Below are 19151 nucleotides of genomic sequence, written 5' to 3'. Positions count from 1 at the left end.
AATGCCGTGGTCAATAGCGACCACAGCATTTATAGGGGTTTTTCTATGAAGGACATTTATGACATCTCTACAGGATATGTCATAAATGTCAGATAGATGCAGGACACGCATCTATCTCTAGAACGGGGCCCCCTAAACCCCGTTCTAGCTTTCAGTGCTCTCCCGGCCACTCGATTACATGTGGAGTTACTGAAACAGCATAACTCGCTGAGCTACGCTGTTTCCGTAACTGCCATTCACTACTATGGGAGTCAGAGAAACAGCGTAGTTACGCTGTTTCAGTGACTCCACATGTAACCAAGTAGCCGCTGGTTCAAGTCTCCTAGGGGAACTAATAAAATGTGTAAAAAATAAAATAAAATGTTAGATACATTTTCAGGAGCGTAAAAAAAATTTCAAAATTAAAAGTTAAAAAAAAACAAAACCTTTTCCCATTTTTCCCCAAGCACAATGCAAAAAATAAAATAATTTGGTATTGCTGTGTCCGTAAAAATCCACTCTATTAGAATATACCATTATTTAACTCGCAGGGTGAGTTTAAAAATTTAAACCATCAAAATAGTTTTTTGGTCACCTTAGTGCTTAAAATATGAAATGAAGAAAAAAGTGATCAAAAAAATCGTATGTACCAAAAAATGGTGCAAATAAAACTACAGCTCGTCACGCAAAAAATAAGCCCTCACACCGCTGAATCGATGAAAAAAATATATAAAAAAATGTTGCCTCTCAGAATGGGGTGAAACAGAATAAATTATTTTTAACAAATAATTTTTTTCCTATTTTCTGTTGTCTAAAACCTGGGTGTGTCTTATGGTCAGGTGCGTCTTCTAGTCCGAAAAATACGGTAGTTACATTTTCATGAGACTTTAGCGCCATCTACCTGATGATTCTCAGGGACATTGTGATTTTCCTCTGGACAGTCCTGGGAATACAAAGGACAGGGACATCTCTCTGGTGGATTTCTACTACTGGATCCGTCTGTAGGAATAAATTGTTTACAAGTGAAGATGAGATGATGGGAGTAGTATCTAGATGACCCTCAAAACAGGTTTTTATTTACAACTAATGAAAGTCTCCCCCTCCTTACAGTGCTGATCAGCCATTAAATCCGTCTCCTCTTCTTCTGCTTCATCTTTAACCTCAACCTTAATATCAATCGGATTTTCAGCCTAAATAGACAAGAAAAAAAAATTAAAATGAACTTCGGGTTAATTACTTTATGGCCATTTTTTGGGTGAGACTTTAGCGCCATCTACCTGATGATTCTCTGGGACATTGCGATTTTCCTCTGGACAGTCCTGGGAATACAGAGGACTGGGACATCTCTCTGGTGTGTTTCTTCTACTGGATCCATCTGTAGGAAACACATAGTGACTGAATACATGACTACTGTATGTCTGTCTATATAGCAGATATCTCTCTACACCTGCAATTTTATGTTTATTTATCAGTCTAAATGACAATGTTGTGCTCCTCATCACCTGTGCAGAGGTCTCAGCACTTTGTAAACCGCAGACCTGAAGTGACCTACCAAAGAGACTGGCAGGGCAGGGAGCCAACAGCTACCTGCTCTGCCATAGTATTCAATTATATTTGCGTCCTGAGGAAGCAGTTGAAAGTTGTAGGGCACCTCTTTTAAGAGCACCCTGCTGCGCCATGAAAACAAAAAAAAAGTAAGTGTCAGGGCGTCGAGCTGGCACAATGACACCCTTATTAGGGAATTCTATTATTTCTAGAGCGGGAACCCACAGTGAAGACCCTCATCTCTTATCATTCAGACACAGTACCTGTAGTAAGGAAAACAACTACTCCAAAATTCCTCTCTACATCGGATGAGAAACCATTGAGGTGTTGAGGAAAGCTCTACGTTTATTTCCTCCACGTTTCCTGTGCCTTATAATGTGAATGGTGGTTGGGGAGAATATAAGGAAATTACATTTACTGGTAAATTGGTTTTCGGTGAGCCCATAAAAGCACCATGAGGGAGACGGCGTCCCTCCTTAACAGGAAACTGGAATCTCAGAGCGGGAACACCCCCCATCCTCATCTGTAGTAAGATTCATGGGCCTATTAGAAGGACAGCTATGCCAATTTATTTTTAACTGGTTTACGACCGTCTGTAGTATATAAACAGCCAGGCCCTTGAGTAAATCTATGGTGCAGGCTTTACCTGGCTGCTAGAGCATGAAGACAGCTGAATGTCGGAGAGACTGGAGAAATTACTATTTTCATTGGTTCTGTCTTCTCTGTTCTCACATAAACAGCGCTCAATGAGCTTTGTGTATAGAATGGAGTCAGGGGCTGCACCTCTATTGGTCCCAGTGATCTGGATGCCATTAGTGGGAGACTGCTGCTGGGTCGAACTAGACTTAGCACAGCCCTAACAGGGACAATAGTCACTGTAAGTCTATGTTCACACCTGCGTTGTGTCAATCCGTTGTTTTGTTCCGTCAGAGGTCCGTTGCACGACAGATACCACTGGCAGAACCCATTGACTTTAATGGGTTACGTCGGCTTTCTGTTGGGGTATCCATGGGTTTTACCGGAGACAATAGCGCAGCACGCTGCGCTAATGTCTTCAGTAATCTAGGCTGGATCTGCAACGGAGGCTCTAATGGAGCCTTCAATGCAGATGTTAACAGAGCTGATTTTCCCTGCTGTGCGCCCCAGTTACAATGTAAAAAAAAAAAAGAAGAAAATTAAATAAAGTCCCCCAAAGGTTTTTTTGCTGAAGTACAGACAATTAAAAAAAGCAAAAATTAAATATGCAGATAAAAATAACCCCCCCCCCAACAAACAACCCATTCCCTCCAATTATTGTCGTAACGCTAGCCCTGACCCAATTACCCTAAAATAAACAAGTAATAGGTTATAAATTTACAGTAGACAATGACTATGACAAATTTAAAAAAATCTATTTTAGGGTAAGACTATATTACCAGAAAAAAGAAGCTAGTAAGTAAAAAACTATAAGCCTAAAAATAAAAAAAATAAAAAATTAAAGGAAAATAGAAACCAGTATTCTTCATGAAGAAACCGTCGCAAAAATCACGCAGCTAGCTGAACAAATAAAGGACATTGCCGTTTAATTAACACACACTAAAAATAGCTCAACCGTGTCTGGTCCTGAGGGCTCAAAAAAGTCAAATCCTGAAGAGGTTAGAATGGAGAGGACCCAAACCGTCGTCCTCAATATATACATCAGCCATAACATTATAACCGCTGACAGGTGAAGTGAATAACATTGATGAACTTGTGACAATATCGCCTGACGAAGCGGGAGGGGGGGATATTTTAGACAACAAGTGGTCAGTTCTTGAAGTAGATACGTTGTAAATAGAAAAAAAATGGGCAAGAGTATGGATGTGAGCGATTTTGACATGGGCAAAATTGTGATGGCTAGATGACTGGGTCGGAAGATCTCCAGGTCTTGTGGGGTGTTCCCGGTATGCAGTCTTTGGTACCTACCAAAAATTATCCAAGGAAGAGCAACAAGTGAACTGGCGACAGGGTCATGGGCAACCAAGGCTCATTGATGCGCATGGTCAGTAAAAGCTAGCTAGTCTGGTCAGATCCTACAGAAGAACTACCGTAGCACAAATGACTAGAAAAGTTACTGCTGGCTCAGATCAAGAATTTGTCAGACCACAAAGCATAGCAGCAAACTGCGTATGGAGCTCTGTAGCCACAGACCAGTTAGAGTGCCCATGCTGACCACTGTCCACCGGAGCAAGCGCCTACAATCGGCATGAGGGTACCAGAACTGGACTATGGAAGAAAGTAGCGTCTGGTCCGATGAAACATGTTTTCTTTTACATCATGTGGACAGCCAGGTGAGTGTGTGCGTCACTTACCTGGGGTAGAGATGGCACCAGGATGCATTGTGGGAAGAAGGAAAGCCGGTGGAGGCAGTGTGGTGCTTTGGGCAATGTTCTGCTGGAAATCCTTGGGTACTGGATTTATGTGGCTGTTACTATGACTCTTACCAGCTGCCTAAACATTGCTGCAGACCAAGTCTAACCCTTCATGGGAGCGATATTCCACAAGGGTAGTGGCCCCATTTTAGCAGGATAACGCGTCCTGCGACACTGCAAAAATGGTTCAGAAATGGTTTGAGGAACATGACAGTTCAAGGTATTGACTTGGCCTCCAAATTGGCCAGACCTCAATCAGATCGAGAATCGGTGGGATGTGCTGGAAAGATAATCTTACACCTGCCATGCACGGCATGAGCGGCAGGATGCAGGACAAACATACTGGTCATGCTGATCGTATGGGCACAGCAGGTGTGCCCGTGCGATCAGGAGTGTGGTAACAGCTGTAATGCACAACAGCAGCCACACTCTAATGGCAGACATCAGAGGAACCTCAGATCTCCGCATTAATTCCTTGAATGCCACGATCAAAGCTGTTCGCAGTATTCAAAGGGAAAGAGTAAATAGGGGACTGCCCTTCGATTGAGGGACATACCGTGTATGGGCAGAGAGCCCAGGGTCCTTTAAAGGACCCCAAGCCTGTTTCACCATATTTCCTGTTAGCATATATTTTGGCATGATTTAATAACTGACCGTGTACTATCAGTGCTATTTATTAAATAGAAGTCCCAAAACAAAATAATACACACATATTTGGTATTGTCATGACTAGCACCCTGTACAATGAATGTATAGCATCATGATTGATGATCGGTGTATTAAGTTAAAAAAATAACATAAAAACTGCAGCGGAACAGCATTTTTGCCCAAATAAACATTAATATAAATGGTAATGTATATGTACCAAAAAATGGCACCTTCATAAAGTACAAGTAGTCCCTTTTTCAAATAAATTTCCACCCTTCTTGTCCATAGGGTATTTTACAGACCCCCATATCCTCAGCAGGGTATTATTACTTCTCGATCAAAAGGAGTAATTTCGCTTGACTGATCTACCAATGCAGAATTTTCTGTCAGGCTTTTTCCATCAAAGCTTTGATGTTCTTATGAACGGGAAAAACTTTAGATACACCAACAACTGATCCTGAATGGATTTTTGTTCTTTAAAGAGTCTCTGTCACCACATTATAAGTGCCCTATCTTGTACATGATGTGATTGGCGCTGTAATGTAGATTACAGCAGTGGTTTTTATTTAGAAAAAACAATCATTTTTGACGGAGTTATGACCTAGTTTAGCTTTATGCTAATGAGTTTCTTAATGGACAACTGGGCGTGTTTTACTTTTTGACCAAGTGTCGGTTGTGGAGAGAAGTGTATGACGCTGACCAATCAGTGACCAATCAGCGTCATACACTTCTCTACATTCATTTACACTGCAGATAGTGATATAGCTATATCGCTATGTGCAGCCACATAAAAACACTATAACGTTACTGCAGTGTCCTGACAGTGAATATACATTACCTCCAGCCAGGACGTGATGTCTATTCAGAATCCTGACCCTTCTGTAGCGTCTGTGTGATATTTACAGCAAGCCAAGCGTAATCTCGCGAGATTATGATGTAACCTGTCATTTAAAACGAGATTACTCTTGCCTTGCTGTAAATATCACAGAGACGCTACAGAAGTGTCAGGATTCTGAATACACGTCACGTCCAGGCTGGAGGTAATGTATATTCACTGTCAGGACACTGCAGTAATGTTATAGTGTGTGTATGTGGCTGCACATAGTGATATAGCTATATAGCTATGTGCTGTTCTAATGAATGGGGAGAAGTGTATGACGCTGATTGGTCACTGATTGGTCAGCGTCATCCACCTCTCTCCACAACACCCACTTGGTCAAAAAGTAAAACACGCCCAGTTGTCCATTAACCCCTTAATGACCAGCCTATTTTAGACCTTAATGACCAGGCTATTTTTTAAGTTTTTCCATCGTCGCATTCCAAGAGCTATAACTTTTTTTATTTTTGCGTCGACATAGCTGTAGAAGGTCTTGCGGGACAAGTTGTATTTTTTAATAGCACCATTTTTAGGTACATATTATTTATTGATTACTTTTATGAACTTTTTTTTGGGGGGGGATAGAAAAAAATCTGACATTTCGCCACTCTTTTTTGCGTCCTAAATCTACACCGTTTACCGTGTGGTATAAATAACACAATAACTTTATTCAGCGGGTTGTTATGATTGCAACGATACCAAATTTGTATCGTTTTTGTATGTTTTACTACTTTTACACAGTAAAAATGCTTTTTTTTCAAAATTATTTGTTTTTGTGTCTCCATATTTGAAGAGCCGTAACGTTTTTATTTTTTAACCGATGCAGTTGTGTGAGGGCTTTTTTTTGCGGGACGACTTGTAGTGTTTATTGGTACCATTTTGGAGTAGATGCGACTTTTTGATCACTTTTTAATCACATTTTTTTAAAGTCAGTATTCACAGAAAACAGCAATTTTTCCGTCGTTTTTTATTTAATTTTTTACGGCGTTCACCGTGCGGGTTAAATAATGTAATAGATTTATAGTCGGGGTCGTTACGGACGCGGCGATACCAAATATGTGTAACTTTTTAACTTTATTTCGTTTTTTTTACTAGTAAAGCAGTTTGTAAAGGGAAAAAGTGGGTTTTTCATTTTTTTTTAATTAACTTTATTAAACTTTTTTTTTTACTTTTTTACTAGTCCCACTAGGGGACTTCACTATGCGATCCTCCGATCGCTATTCTAATACACTGCAATACTTTTGTATTGCAGTGTATTACTGCCTGTCCGTTTAAAACGGACAGGCATCTGCTAGGTCATGCCAGAGGCATGATCTAGCAGGCATTCATTAGAGGCAGACCTGGGGGCCTTTATTAGGCCCCCCGGCTGCCATTGGAGACACAGACACTTGGTGATCTTATCGCCAGATGTCAGTGGGATGAGAGGGAGCTTCCTCCCTCTCTCCAAAACCACTCAGATGCGGTGCTCGCTATTGAGCACCGCATCTGAAGGGTTAAATAGGTTAGATCGATACTTATATCGATCTCACCCGGCAGAGCAGGGACGCCCCCAGCCCTCAGCTGCCTCTGGCAGCTGAGAGCAGGGAGATTTGACAGCTCCCTGCTCTGTTTACTTATTCCGATGCCGCGACGTAAAAAGTCTATGGCATCGGAATAAGGCCCGTTAGTGACCGACGTAAAAAGACTATGGGCCGGTCACTAACGGGTTAAGAAACTCATTAACATAAAGCTAAAATAGGTCATAACTCCGTCAAAAATGATCGTTTTTCTAAATAAAAAACACTGCTGTAATCTACATTACAGCGCCGATCACATCATGTACAAGATAGGCCACTTATAATGTGGTGACAGAGACTCTTTAACTTCATCCAAGTTAACAGTGGATCAAATAGCCCTTTATAAGAGATCTGTGTCCTCCGGGGTAAGGGAGGTTTCTGCGGCAGTTCCTCTTCTTAGAATCTGTCAGAATGTACCGACCCTTCACCTTCCTCAACCTCATCATAAAATGCAATATCACTAGAAGAGGTGAACACCATACCCATCCCTTTAGATGTACTAGGAGGAATACTGTTGAAGGCTTTCATTGAGTTTCTGTGCTCCCATTTTACAATGTCCTTAATATTTTGTCTACACATTGCTGATATAAGGGCTTAACATTGGATGAGAGCAGTTTCTTTTTACAGATGGGTCACTCCCTAGTTTTCTGCTTGTAGTTAGCTTTTTTTTTTTGTGTAGGGCTTCTTCGATATCACCGAAAACAGAATGCATCAGAAGGGATAGAAGAATATACCCAAACCAGGTATTCACCCCTTACCACTTTCCGGATATTAAAGCGAATTCATCATGTCTGACTCCTGGATGGTTAGCGCACTATGGCTTCTTAACCCCAGGCAGGTCATGAGTGTCCTGAGTCGTAAGACCGTCCAAAATCCCCTTTCTCCAAGCACGCTGGTTGTTATAATTACCTCCCCTATTTGGGTATCCTCCTACTGCCTCACGTGATTGGAACACAGGGCAAGCTCGCCTTGACCCACTTCAGGTTCAGACTGTGAAACGACCTGAGCCCTGCCCCACTTCCGTAACAAGTGCCAATGCCACCTAGCTTCCAATCCACCCTCTCACCTCGCTGAGGTCATCGGGATTTAACCGTGCAACGTCAGACCGTCCGTCAGGACACTAGAAGGTGGTAAGATAGCAATGGGGCACCAAGGGGTAGAATAACGGCAGGACCTAGAATCCACTGCATGGCTAAAAGCTCCCAGCATGCCAGCCGCATTACAGGTGATGCCCGCTCAGCATGGAAAGAAAGAAATGCCCATCAGGTAATAAGGAAGGGATAAAGGCCCATATTACACGGTGGCTCCTAGTGAGATCTTGCGCCCTCAGAAAAACCTCCAAAGATCCTTGGATTAGTTACTGGGTTCAGAGGTCCTGAAGTCTAGAATGTTGCAATCGACAGGTCAAGTATTTCCCTGGGTCCATAGAATAGAAAACAGGAACAGAGTTAGTTGGGGGGGGGGGTGGTCTCCCCATTTAAAGCAATGACGTAAAAAAAAAACCTTATGTACCAGATCTCCGCGTCTACTCCGCGATAGAGTAACATAAGAAGCCCGAAAGATCCACACTAAATGGATTGTTCTAACTGGACAAATGATCTCAAAGCGGGAGCTGGTGAAAGCTCCGACGATCAGCTTATAATGCCAGACAACACTTCAGGCGGCCGCATATATAATATGTATGTAATAAATACACAACTCCCAATCACATGAATGCCAACAATATAATACAATAGAAGCCGCTCTTTAAATCTCTCACTACTTATACCATTACCTGATCCGGTGGGTGAAGGTTCCATAACTTTACAGTTCGGACAGTGACGTGCGGCTTTAGGACTTTGTGATGAAATTGAACTTCCTCGAATGGTAAGCAGTGACCCCGTGTTCTCTGCTGGGCCTGCGGGAAAAGAAAAAGGACTACATTGTTTTATAGGGACATTTCCATATTTATATAAAGAAATTCCCTTCCCCCCAGTCTTCTCTTCTCTCGGGGAAATACATTTCGTTTTGATGACCTTTCTTCATAACGGAGATCTTCCATATCTCCTAATATCCCCAAATCCAAAATATCGCCCCCCCCCCCCCCCCCCGAAAAAAACATTGATATCAGTTGGTGGCAGAAAAGAAATAACACTGGTGTTTTTGTTTTTTTGCGATTTTTATGCATTTTTCTCATAGAAAAAAAAACGTTCCATATATTTCCCTTGAAAATAATTGGGAAAATCTACAGCTCATCCTGCAGAAAAGAAGATCTCACACGGCTACGATAAATGTATGTCCAAACGGATACCGGGGACAAACGGAATTGTAAGGTCGAAATCAGCGACATCATTAAAGGGTTAATAAGCGGTTAAAAAGGGACACAAATGATACGCCAACTTTATTTATTTCAGACGTAAATTAAATCTCTACAATAAAAAGTGACATTTTAAGTACAATCTTTCGAATTTCATTGTGGGGGTAAAGCGAACCTCTGCTCGGACTACAAGCTTGGGGTACCGTGATGGGGACCCCCTGTTTGCCATCAATATAAAACTTATAGGATATATGAACAGTGGTTATTTTTCCTTCCACTTAGAAGTGCAGAAATGTTTGAGGGTCTACTAGCAGAACGTCTTCTCCATGTGCAGAAGAAAAGACTCCAGTATTAGATCTCACACGGAACCTGCAGAACATCTTTCCACACGATTGTCATGTCCGCTGCCCCCACATGGTAGAACTTTACACTCCTCGTGTTATAGAGATTATAAGAGCAGCGCAGATCAGTCACTGGTTATATAAGAATAGGTTCACCAGGGCTGGATGATGGAGATAATTTATGTTGGGGCCCCAACTAACGTGGGGCCCTCCGGGACAACACTTCTAGACCTCAGTCTCCTTATTTCTATGATGAAGTTCTTCACATTTCAAGAGCCATACTGTTTTTACTTTCCATCGAGTTGTATGAAGACTTGGCCTTTGCAGCCCCTTTACCATTTACTGCACATCGGCGGAGCGTCCCATAAACTTACTGCGCAGGGAACGGCAGCACGACCCCATTCAGGTAAATGGGATGGACCGCAGCGGGTGGTTGGAAGCGCCACTGTGAGGGGACACAGCGCTATATCCTTTATATTTGGGATCGTGGGGGTCCCAGAGGTCTGATCCTAGAGATATGACTTTACTACATAAGATGGGAATAACCCTTGAATTACCGGTGGTCAGAATCCCTATAAGAACAGGGAGGAGCGGGCACTTTGGAATATTTTGACAGTGGACACGCTCGGGATTGGGCTGTAATATTGTGTATGGTCAGCGTTACAGATATTTACACTCCTCGAGCTCCGCAACCCCTAAAGATTAATACCCGGTATGTCCTACGTCTGCCAGACATCTGTAACCCCTCGTATACCGCCATGTCCTACGTCTGCCTGACATCTGTAACCCCTCGTATACCGCCATCCGGGATGTCCTACGTCTGCCTGACATCTGTAACCCCTCGTATACCGCCATGTCCTACGTCTGCCTGCCATCTGTAACCCCTCGTATACCGCCATGTCCTACGTCTGCCTGCCATCTGTAACTCCTCGTATACCGCCATCCGGTATGTCCTACGTCTGCCTGCCATCTGTAACCCCTCGTATACCGCCATCCGGTATGTCCTACGTCTGCCTGCCATCTGTAACTCCTCGTATACCGCCATCCGGTATGTCCTACGTCTGCCTGCCATCTGTAACCCCTCGTATACCGCCATCCGGTATGTCCTACGTCTGCCTGCCATCTGTAACCCCTCGTATACCGCCATCCGGTATGTCCTACGTCTGCCTGACATCTGTAACCCCTCGTATACCGCCATGTCCTACGTCCGCCTGACATCTGTAACCCCTCGTATACCGCCATCCGGTATGTCCTACGTCCGCCTGACATCTGTAACGCCTCGTATACCGCCATCTGGTATGTCCTACGTCTGCCTGACATCTGTAACCCCTCGTATACCGCCATCCGGTATGTCCTACGTCTGCCTGACATCTGTAACCCCTCGTATACCGCCATCCGGTATGTCCTACGTCTGCCTGCCATCTGTAACCCCTCGTATACCGCCATCCGGTATGTCCTACGTCTGCCTGACATCTGTAACCCCTCGTATACCGCCATCCGGTATGTCCTACGTCTGCCTGCCATCTGTAACCCCTCGTATACCGCCATCCGGTATGTCCTACGTCCGCCTGACATCTGTAACCCTTCGTATACCGCCATGTCCTACGTCTGCCTGACATCTGTAACCCTTCGTATACTGCCATTTGTCTAGGACCGAAATACCATGTACTGCCATTTCCTTCTTAGTCTGTTGTATTGTGTTGTGTGAGTCTCCCTGTGGTGTGACACCAATTCACTGCAGATCTCATGTTCTATCCCTGTTATCAAACACGACTGGACAAGGAGTCTGCACAGCCCATTTACCTGTAAACATCCCCCTTTTCCTGATAAGTAGTGAATTATGCCCTCACTGTGCCCCCTTTGTAAACTATGCCCACACTGTGCCCCCTTTAGTAAATAGCTGAATAAGACCGCCATACCATGACCGGACGAGACCGCCATACCGGGAGCGGATATTATTACAATTAAATTCAATGACAGGTCAGGTATGCTCTGATGTCGTACACTTGCCCTCCTGCTTTTTCTCCATCCTGCCCCCGGTAATAATCCCGTCCTGTTACTACCACTATTCCTGCCGACAATACTGTTTTTAACCCCAGGTGTGCCAGCCATTCCTTGCTAAGGGGCATGTGACTGGCACTGATGCGGGGACACTGTGGCTGGCACTGAGAAGGGGCACGTGGATAGCACTGATAGGGAGAACTGACAAGGGGCATGTGCCTTGCACTAATGTGGGGACACTGGTGCTGGCACTGAGAAGGGGCACGTGGATAGCACTGATAGGGGGCACTGTGACTGGCATGTACCCCCTGTATATAGTTAGAGCTCTTGATTTCCTGTCAGCTGGTGTGTACAGCTGCCAGTAACACAGGAGACGAGCTCCTCGCTGGACAGCCGCGTGTGATCACCGCGTAACATTCACTTTACTTATTCCGATGGCGGCGGCGCTACCCACCTGGCGCTCTCTGCAGGGAGCCGAGAACTGCGGCCGGTCTAGGAGCCGGGAGGAAGCTGAGAAGCGGTGGAGGCCGCTCTACCTGTTACTGCACAATAGCTGAAGGACCTGTGATGATGTCACGTGCACGTGACCGGCATTTAAAGGGGGGTGGGGCTTAGCAGTGCAGCGTATAAGTGGTGGATGAAGGCCCTGTGACGATGGTCAAGTGAGGGGCGGGGCTCTGGTACTGTGTAGAAAAGTTATGATGATCACGTAACATAAAGGGCGGGGCTCCTGTGCTGCGTGAATTGATGATCACGTGACAAGAGTGGGCGTGACTCCTGTGCTGTGTGGAGAATTGATGGATTTAAAGAGGCTGTCACCAGATTCTCAAATCCCTATCTCCTATTGCATGTGATCGGCGCTGCAATGTAGATAACAGTAACGTTTTTGTTTTGTTTTTTAAAACGTTCATTTTTGGCCAAGTTATGAGCTATTTTATATATATGCAAATGAGCTTTGAAATGGACAACTGGGCGTTTTTTTTTTTCGTTATGTCCAACTGGGCGTGTATTGTGTTTTTAACTGGGCGTGTTTACGTGTATGACGCTGACCAATCAGTGACCAGTCAGCGTCATACACTCCTCTACATTCATTTACACAGCAGCGATGTGCAGCCACATAAACAGAGATTATCGTTACTACAGTGTCCTGATAATGAATACACATGAAATCCAGCCTGAACGTCGTGTATTCAGAATCCTGACACTTCTGAATCTTTTCTGTGAGACTCCGGCAAGCCACGCGTAATCTGGCGAGATTACGGAGGTAAACTTGATTAACGTTAATCTCTGTTTATGTGGCTGCACATCGCTGCTGTGTAAATGAATGGAGAGGAGTGTATGATGCTGACTGGTCACTGATTGGTCAGCGTCATACACGTAAACACGCCCAGTTGTCCATTTCAAACCTCATTTGCATAAATATAAAATAGCTCATAACTTGGCCAAAAATGAACGTTTTTAAAAAACAAAAAAACGTTACTGTAATCTACATTGCAGCGCCGATCCCATGCAATAGGAGATAGGGATTTGAGAATCTGGTGACAGAGCCTCTTTAATGCTTTCTTCTATTGTCAACAACTGTGAGAGAAGGAGCCAGGGGAATGCTGGGAGTCGTATTCCTCTTATCTTATACAGCCTCCCTGTAATGTCCTCTCATATCCCGTAATAACAGCCTGGACATGCTGGGAGTCGTATTCCTCTTATCTTATACAGCCTCCCTGTAATGTCCTCTCATATCCCGTAATAACAGCCTGGACATGCTGGGAGTCGTATTCCTCTTATCTTATACAGCCTCCCTGTAATGTCCTCTCATATCCCGTAATAACAGCCTGGACATGCTGGGAGTTGTAGTTCTCTCCTCTTATACCTCCTCCCTATAATGTCCTCTGATATCCCATAATAACAGTCTGGACATGCTGGGAGTTGTAGTTCTCTCCTCTTATACCTCCTTTCTGTAATCTCCTCTGATATCCCATAATAACAGACTGGACATGCTGGGAGTTGTAGTCCTCTCCTCTTATACCTCCTCCCTGTAATGTCCTCAGATATCCCATAACAGCCTGGACATGTTGGGAGTTGTAGTCCTCTCCTCTTATACCTCCTTTCTGTAATCTCCTCTGATATCCCATAATAACAGACTGGACATGCTGGGAGTTGTAGTCCTCTCCTCTTATACCTCCTCCCTGTAATGTCCTCAGATATCCCATAACAGCCTGGACATGTTGGGAGTTGTAGTTCTCTCCACTTATACCTCCTCCCTGTAATCTCCTCTGGTATCTCATAATAACAGCCTTGACATGCTGGGAGTTGTAGTTCTCTCTTATACCTCCCAGATAGGTAACTGCTGCCGACATCACAACTAGTATCAGACAAGTAACAGCTGTGACATCACAACTAGTGTCAGATAGGTAACTGCTGCGACATCACAACTAGTGTCAGACAAGTAACAGCTGTGACATCACAACTAGTGTCAGATAGGTAACTGCTGTGACATCACAACTAGTGTCAGATAGGTAACTGCTGCAACATCACAACTAGTATCAGACAAGTAACAGCTGTGACATCACAACTAGTGTCAGACAAGTAACAGCTGTGACATCACAACTAGTGTCAGACAAGTAACAGCTGTGACATCACAACTAGTGTCAGATAGGTGACTGCTGCGACATCACAACTAGCGTCATATAGGTAACTGCTGCAACATCACAACTAGTGTCAGATAGGTAACTGCTGCGACATCACAACTAGTGTCAGATAGGTAACTGCTGCGACATCACAACTAGTGTCAGATAGGTAACTGCTGCGACATCACAACTAGTGTCAGATAGGTAACTGCTGCGACATCACAACTAGTGTCAGATAGGTAACTGCTGCGACATCACAACTAGTGTCAGATAGGTAACTGCTGTGACATCACAACTAGTGTCAGATAGGTAACTGCTGTGACATCACAACTAGTATCAGACAAGTAACAGCTGTGACATCACAACTAGTGTCAGATAGGTAACAGCTGCGACATCACAACTAGTGTCAGATAGGTAACTGCTGTGACATCACAACTAGTGTCAGATAGGTAACTGCTGCGACATCACAACTAGTGTCAGACAAGTAACTGATGTGACATCACAACTAGTGTCAGATAGGTAACTGCTGTGACATCACAACTAGTGTCATATAGGTAACTGCTGTGACATCACAACTAGTGTCAGATAGGTAACTGCTGCGACATCACAACTAGTATCAGACAAGTAACAGCTGTGACATCACAACTAGTGTCAGACAAGTAACTGCTGCGACATCACAACTAGTGTCAGATATGTAACTGCTGCGACATCACAACTAGTGTCATACAAGTAACTGCTGCGACATCACAACTAGTGTCAGATAGGTAACTGCTGCAACATCACAATTATTATCAGACAAGTAACTGCTGCGACATCACAACTAGTGTCAGATAGGTAACTGCTGCGACATCACAACTAGTGTCAGATAGGTAACTGCTGTGACATCACAACTAATGTGATACAAGTAACAGCTGTGACATCACAACTAGTGTCAGATAGGTGACTGCTGCGACATCACAACTAGTGTCAGATAGGTAACTGCTGTGACATCACAACTAGTGTCAGATAGGTGACTGCTGCGACATCACAACTAGTGTCAGATAGGTAACTGCTGCGACATCACAACTAGTGTCATATAGGTAACTGCTGCGACATCACAACTAGTGTCAGATAGGTAACTGCTGTGACATCACAACTAGTGTCAGACAAGTAACTGCTGCGACATCACAACTAGTGTCAGATAGGTAACTGCTGCGACATCACAACTAGTGTCATACAAGTAACTGCTGTGACATCACAACTAGTATCAGACAAGTAACTGCTGCGACATCACAACTAGTGTCAGGTAACTGCTGTGACTTCACAACTAGTGTCAGATAGGTAACTGCTGCGACATCACAACTAGTGTCAGATAGGTAACTGCTGCAACATCACAACTAGTGTCAGATAGGTGACTGCTGCGACATCACAACTAGTATCAGACAAGTAACAGCTGTGACATCACAACTAGTGTCAGATAGGTAACTGCTGCAACATCACAACTAGTATCAGACAAGTAACAGCTGTGACATCACAACTAGTGTCAGATAGGTAACTGCTGTGACATCACAACTAGTGTCAGATAGGTAACTGCTGCGACATCACAACTAGTGTCAGATAGGTAACTGCTGCGACATCACAACTAGTGTCAGATAGGTAACTGCTGCGACATCAGAACTAGTGTCAGATAGGTAACTGCTGCAACATCACAACTAGTATCAGACAAGTAACAGCTGTGACATCACAACTAGTGTCAGATAGGTGACTGCTGCGACATCACAACTAGTGTCAGATAGGTAACTGCTGCGACATCACAACTAGTGTCAGATAGGTAACTGCTGCGACATCACAACTAGTGTCAGATAGGTAACTGCTGCGACATCACAACTAGTGTCAGATAGGTAACTGCTGCGACATCACAACTAGTGTCAGAAAGGTAACTGCTGCGACATCACAACTAGTGTCAGATAGGTAACTGCTGTGACATCACAACTAGTGTCATACAAGTAACAGCTGTGACATCACAACTAGTGTCAGATAGGTAACTGCTGCAACATCACAATTATTATCAGACAAGTAACAGCTGTGACATCACAACTAGTGTCAGATAGGTAACTGCTGTGACATCACAACTAGTGTCAGATAGGTAACTGCTGTGACATCACAACTAGAGTCAGATAGGTGACTGCTGTGACATCACAACTAGTGTCAGATAGGTAACTGCTGTGACATCACAACTAGTGTCATACAAGTAACAGCTGTGACATCACAACTAGTGTCAGATAGGTGACTGCTGCGACATCACAACTAGTGTCAGATAGGTAACTGCTGTGACATCACAACTAGTGTCATATAGGTAACTGCTGCGACATCACAAATAGTGTCAGATAGGTAACTGCTGTGACATCACAACTAGTGTCATACAAGTAACAGCTGTGACATCACAACTAGTATCAGACAAGTAACTGCTGCGACATCACAACTAGTGTCAGGTAACTGCTGTGACTTCACAACTAGTGTCAGATAGGTGACTGCTGCGACATCACAACTAGTATCAGACAAGTAACAGCTGTGACATCACAACTAGTGTCAGATAGGTAACTGCTGCGACATCACAACTAGTATCAGACAAGTAACAGCTGTGACATCACAACTAGTGTCAGATAGGTAACTGCTGCGACATCACAACTAGTGTCAGATAGGTGACTGCTGCGACATCACAACTAGTGTCAGATAGGTAACTGCTGCAACATCACAACTAGTGTCAGATAGGTAACTGCTGCGACATCACAACTAGTGTCAGATAGGTAACTGCTGTGACATCACAACTAGTGTCATACAAGTAACAGCTGTGACATCACAACTAGTGTCAGATAGGTAACTGCTGCAACATCACAATTATTATCAGACAAGTAACAGCTGTGACATCACAACTAGTGTCAGATAGGTAACTGCTGTGACATCACAACTAGTGTCAGATAGGTAACTGCTGCAACATCACAATTATTATCAGACAAGTAACAGCTGCGACATCACAACTAGTGTCAGATAGGTAACTGCTGTGACATCACAACTAGTGTCATACAAGTAACAGCTGTGACATCACAACTAGTGTCAGATAGGTGACTGCTGCGACATCACAACTAGTGTCAGATAGGTAACTGCTGTGACATCACAACTAGTGTCATATAGGTAACTGCTGCGACATCACAACTAGTGTCAGATAGGTAACTGCTGTGACATCACAACTAGTGTCATACAAGTAACAGCTGTGACATCACAACTAGTATCAGACAAGTAACTGCTGCGACATCACAACTAGTGTCAGGTAACTGCTGTGACTTCACAACTAGTGTCAGATAGGTGACTGCTGCGACATCACAACTAGTGTCAGATAGGTAACTGCTGCAACATCACAACTAGTGTCAGATAGGTGACTGCTGCGACATCACAACTAGTATCAGACAAGTAACAGCTGTGACATCACAACTAGTGTCAGATAGGTAACTGCTGCGACATCACAACTAGTGTCAGATAGGTGACTGCTGCGACATCACAACTAGTGTCAGATAGGTGACTGCTGCGACATCACAACTAGTATCAGACAAGTAACAGCTGTGACATCACAACTAGTGTCAGATAGGTAACTGCTGCAACATCACAACTAGTATCAGACAAGTAACAGCTGTGACATCACAACTAGTGTCAGATAGGTAACTGCTGTGACATCACAACTAGTGTCAGATAGGTAACTGCTGTGACATCACAACTAGTGTCAGATAGGTAACTGCTGCGACATCACAACTAGTGTCAGATAGGTAACTGCTGCGACATCACAACTAGTGTCAGATAGGTAACTGCTGCGACATCAGAACTAGTGTCAGATAGGTAACTGCTGCAACATCACAACTAGTATCAGACAAGTAACAGCTGTGACATCACAACTAGTGTCAGATAGGTGACTGCTGCGACATCACAACTAGTGTCAGATAGGTAACTGCTGCGACATCACAACTAGTATCAGACAAGTAACTGCTGTGACATCACAACTAGTGTCATATAGGTAACTGCTGTGACATCACAACTAGTGTCAGATAGGTAACTGCTGCGACATCACAACTAGTGTCAGACAAGTAACTGCTGTGACATCACAACTAGTGTCATATAGGTAACTGCTGTGACATCACAACTAGTGTCAGATAGGTAACTGCTGCAACATCACAATTATTATCAGACAAGTAACAGCTGTGACATCACAACTAGTGTCAGATAGGTAACTGCTGTGACATCACAACTAGTGTCAGATAGGTAACTGCTGTGACATCACAACTAGTGTCATACAAGTAACAGCTGTGACATCACAACTAGTGTCAGATAGGTGACTGCTGCGACATCACAACTAGTGTCAGATAGGTAACTGCTGCAACATCACAACTAGTGTCAGATAGGTGACTGCTGCGACATCACAACTAGTATCAGACAAGTAACAGCTGTGACATCACAACTAGTGTCAGATAGGTAACTGCTGCGACATCACAACTAGTGTCAGATAGGTGACTGCTGCGACATCACAACTAGTGTCAGATAGGTGACTGCTGCGACATCACAACTAGTATCAGACAAGTAACAGCTGTGACATCACAACTAGTGTCAGATAGGTAACTGCTGCAACATCACAACTAGTATCAGACAAGTAACAGCTGTGACATCACAACTAGTGTCAGATAGGTAACTGCTGTGACATCACAACTAGTGTCAGATAGGTAACTGCTGTGACATCACAACTAGTGTCAGATAGGTAACTGCTGCGACATCACAACTAGTGTCAGATAGGTAACTGCTGCGACATCACAACTAGTGTCAGATAGGTAACTGCTGCGACATCAGAACTAGTGTCAGATAGGTAACTGCTGCA

General features: G+C 43.9%; 1 protein-coding gene across 1 annotated transcript in view; it reads right to left on the bottom strand.

Annotated features, from left to right (window-relative positions):
- LOC142658123 (uncharacterized) overlaps positions 1-12184 on the bottom strand; it is a 35109-nt gene extending 22925 nt beyond the window's left edge. The window contains exons 1-5 of the mRNA XM_075833936.1: positions 12088-12184; positions 8770-8892; positions 1257-1354; positions 1088-1169; positions 881-978 (exon numbers count right to left, since the gene is read on the bottom strand). Coding sequence (XP_075690051.1) covers positions 881-978; positions 1088-1169; positions 1257-1354; positions 8770-8794 — 303 coding nt within the window. The 5' untranslated portion in view covers positions 8795-8892; positions 12088-12184. The remainder of the gene's footprint in view (positions 1-880; positions 979-1087; positions 1170-1256; positions 1355-8769; positions 8893-12087) is intronic.
- Positions 12185-19151: the final 6967 nt, after the last annotated feature.

The sequence above is a fragment of the Rhinoderma darwinii genome, chromosome 1 (assembly GCF_050947455.1).
Source record: "Rhinoderma darwinii isolate aRhiDar2 chromosome 1, aRhiDar2.hap1, whole genome shotgun sequence".
In the NCBI taxonomy this organism is placed as follows: domain Eukaryota; kingdom Metazoa; phylum Chordata; class Amphibia; order Anura; family Rhinodermatidae; genus Rhinoderma; species Rhinoderma darwinii.
The sequence above is the reverse complement of the archived record's forward strand: the minus strand, read 5'-3'. Positions and strand labels throughout refer to the sequence as shown.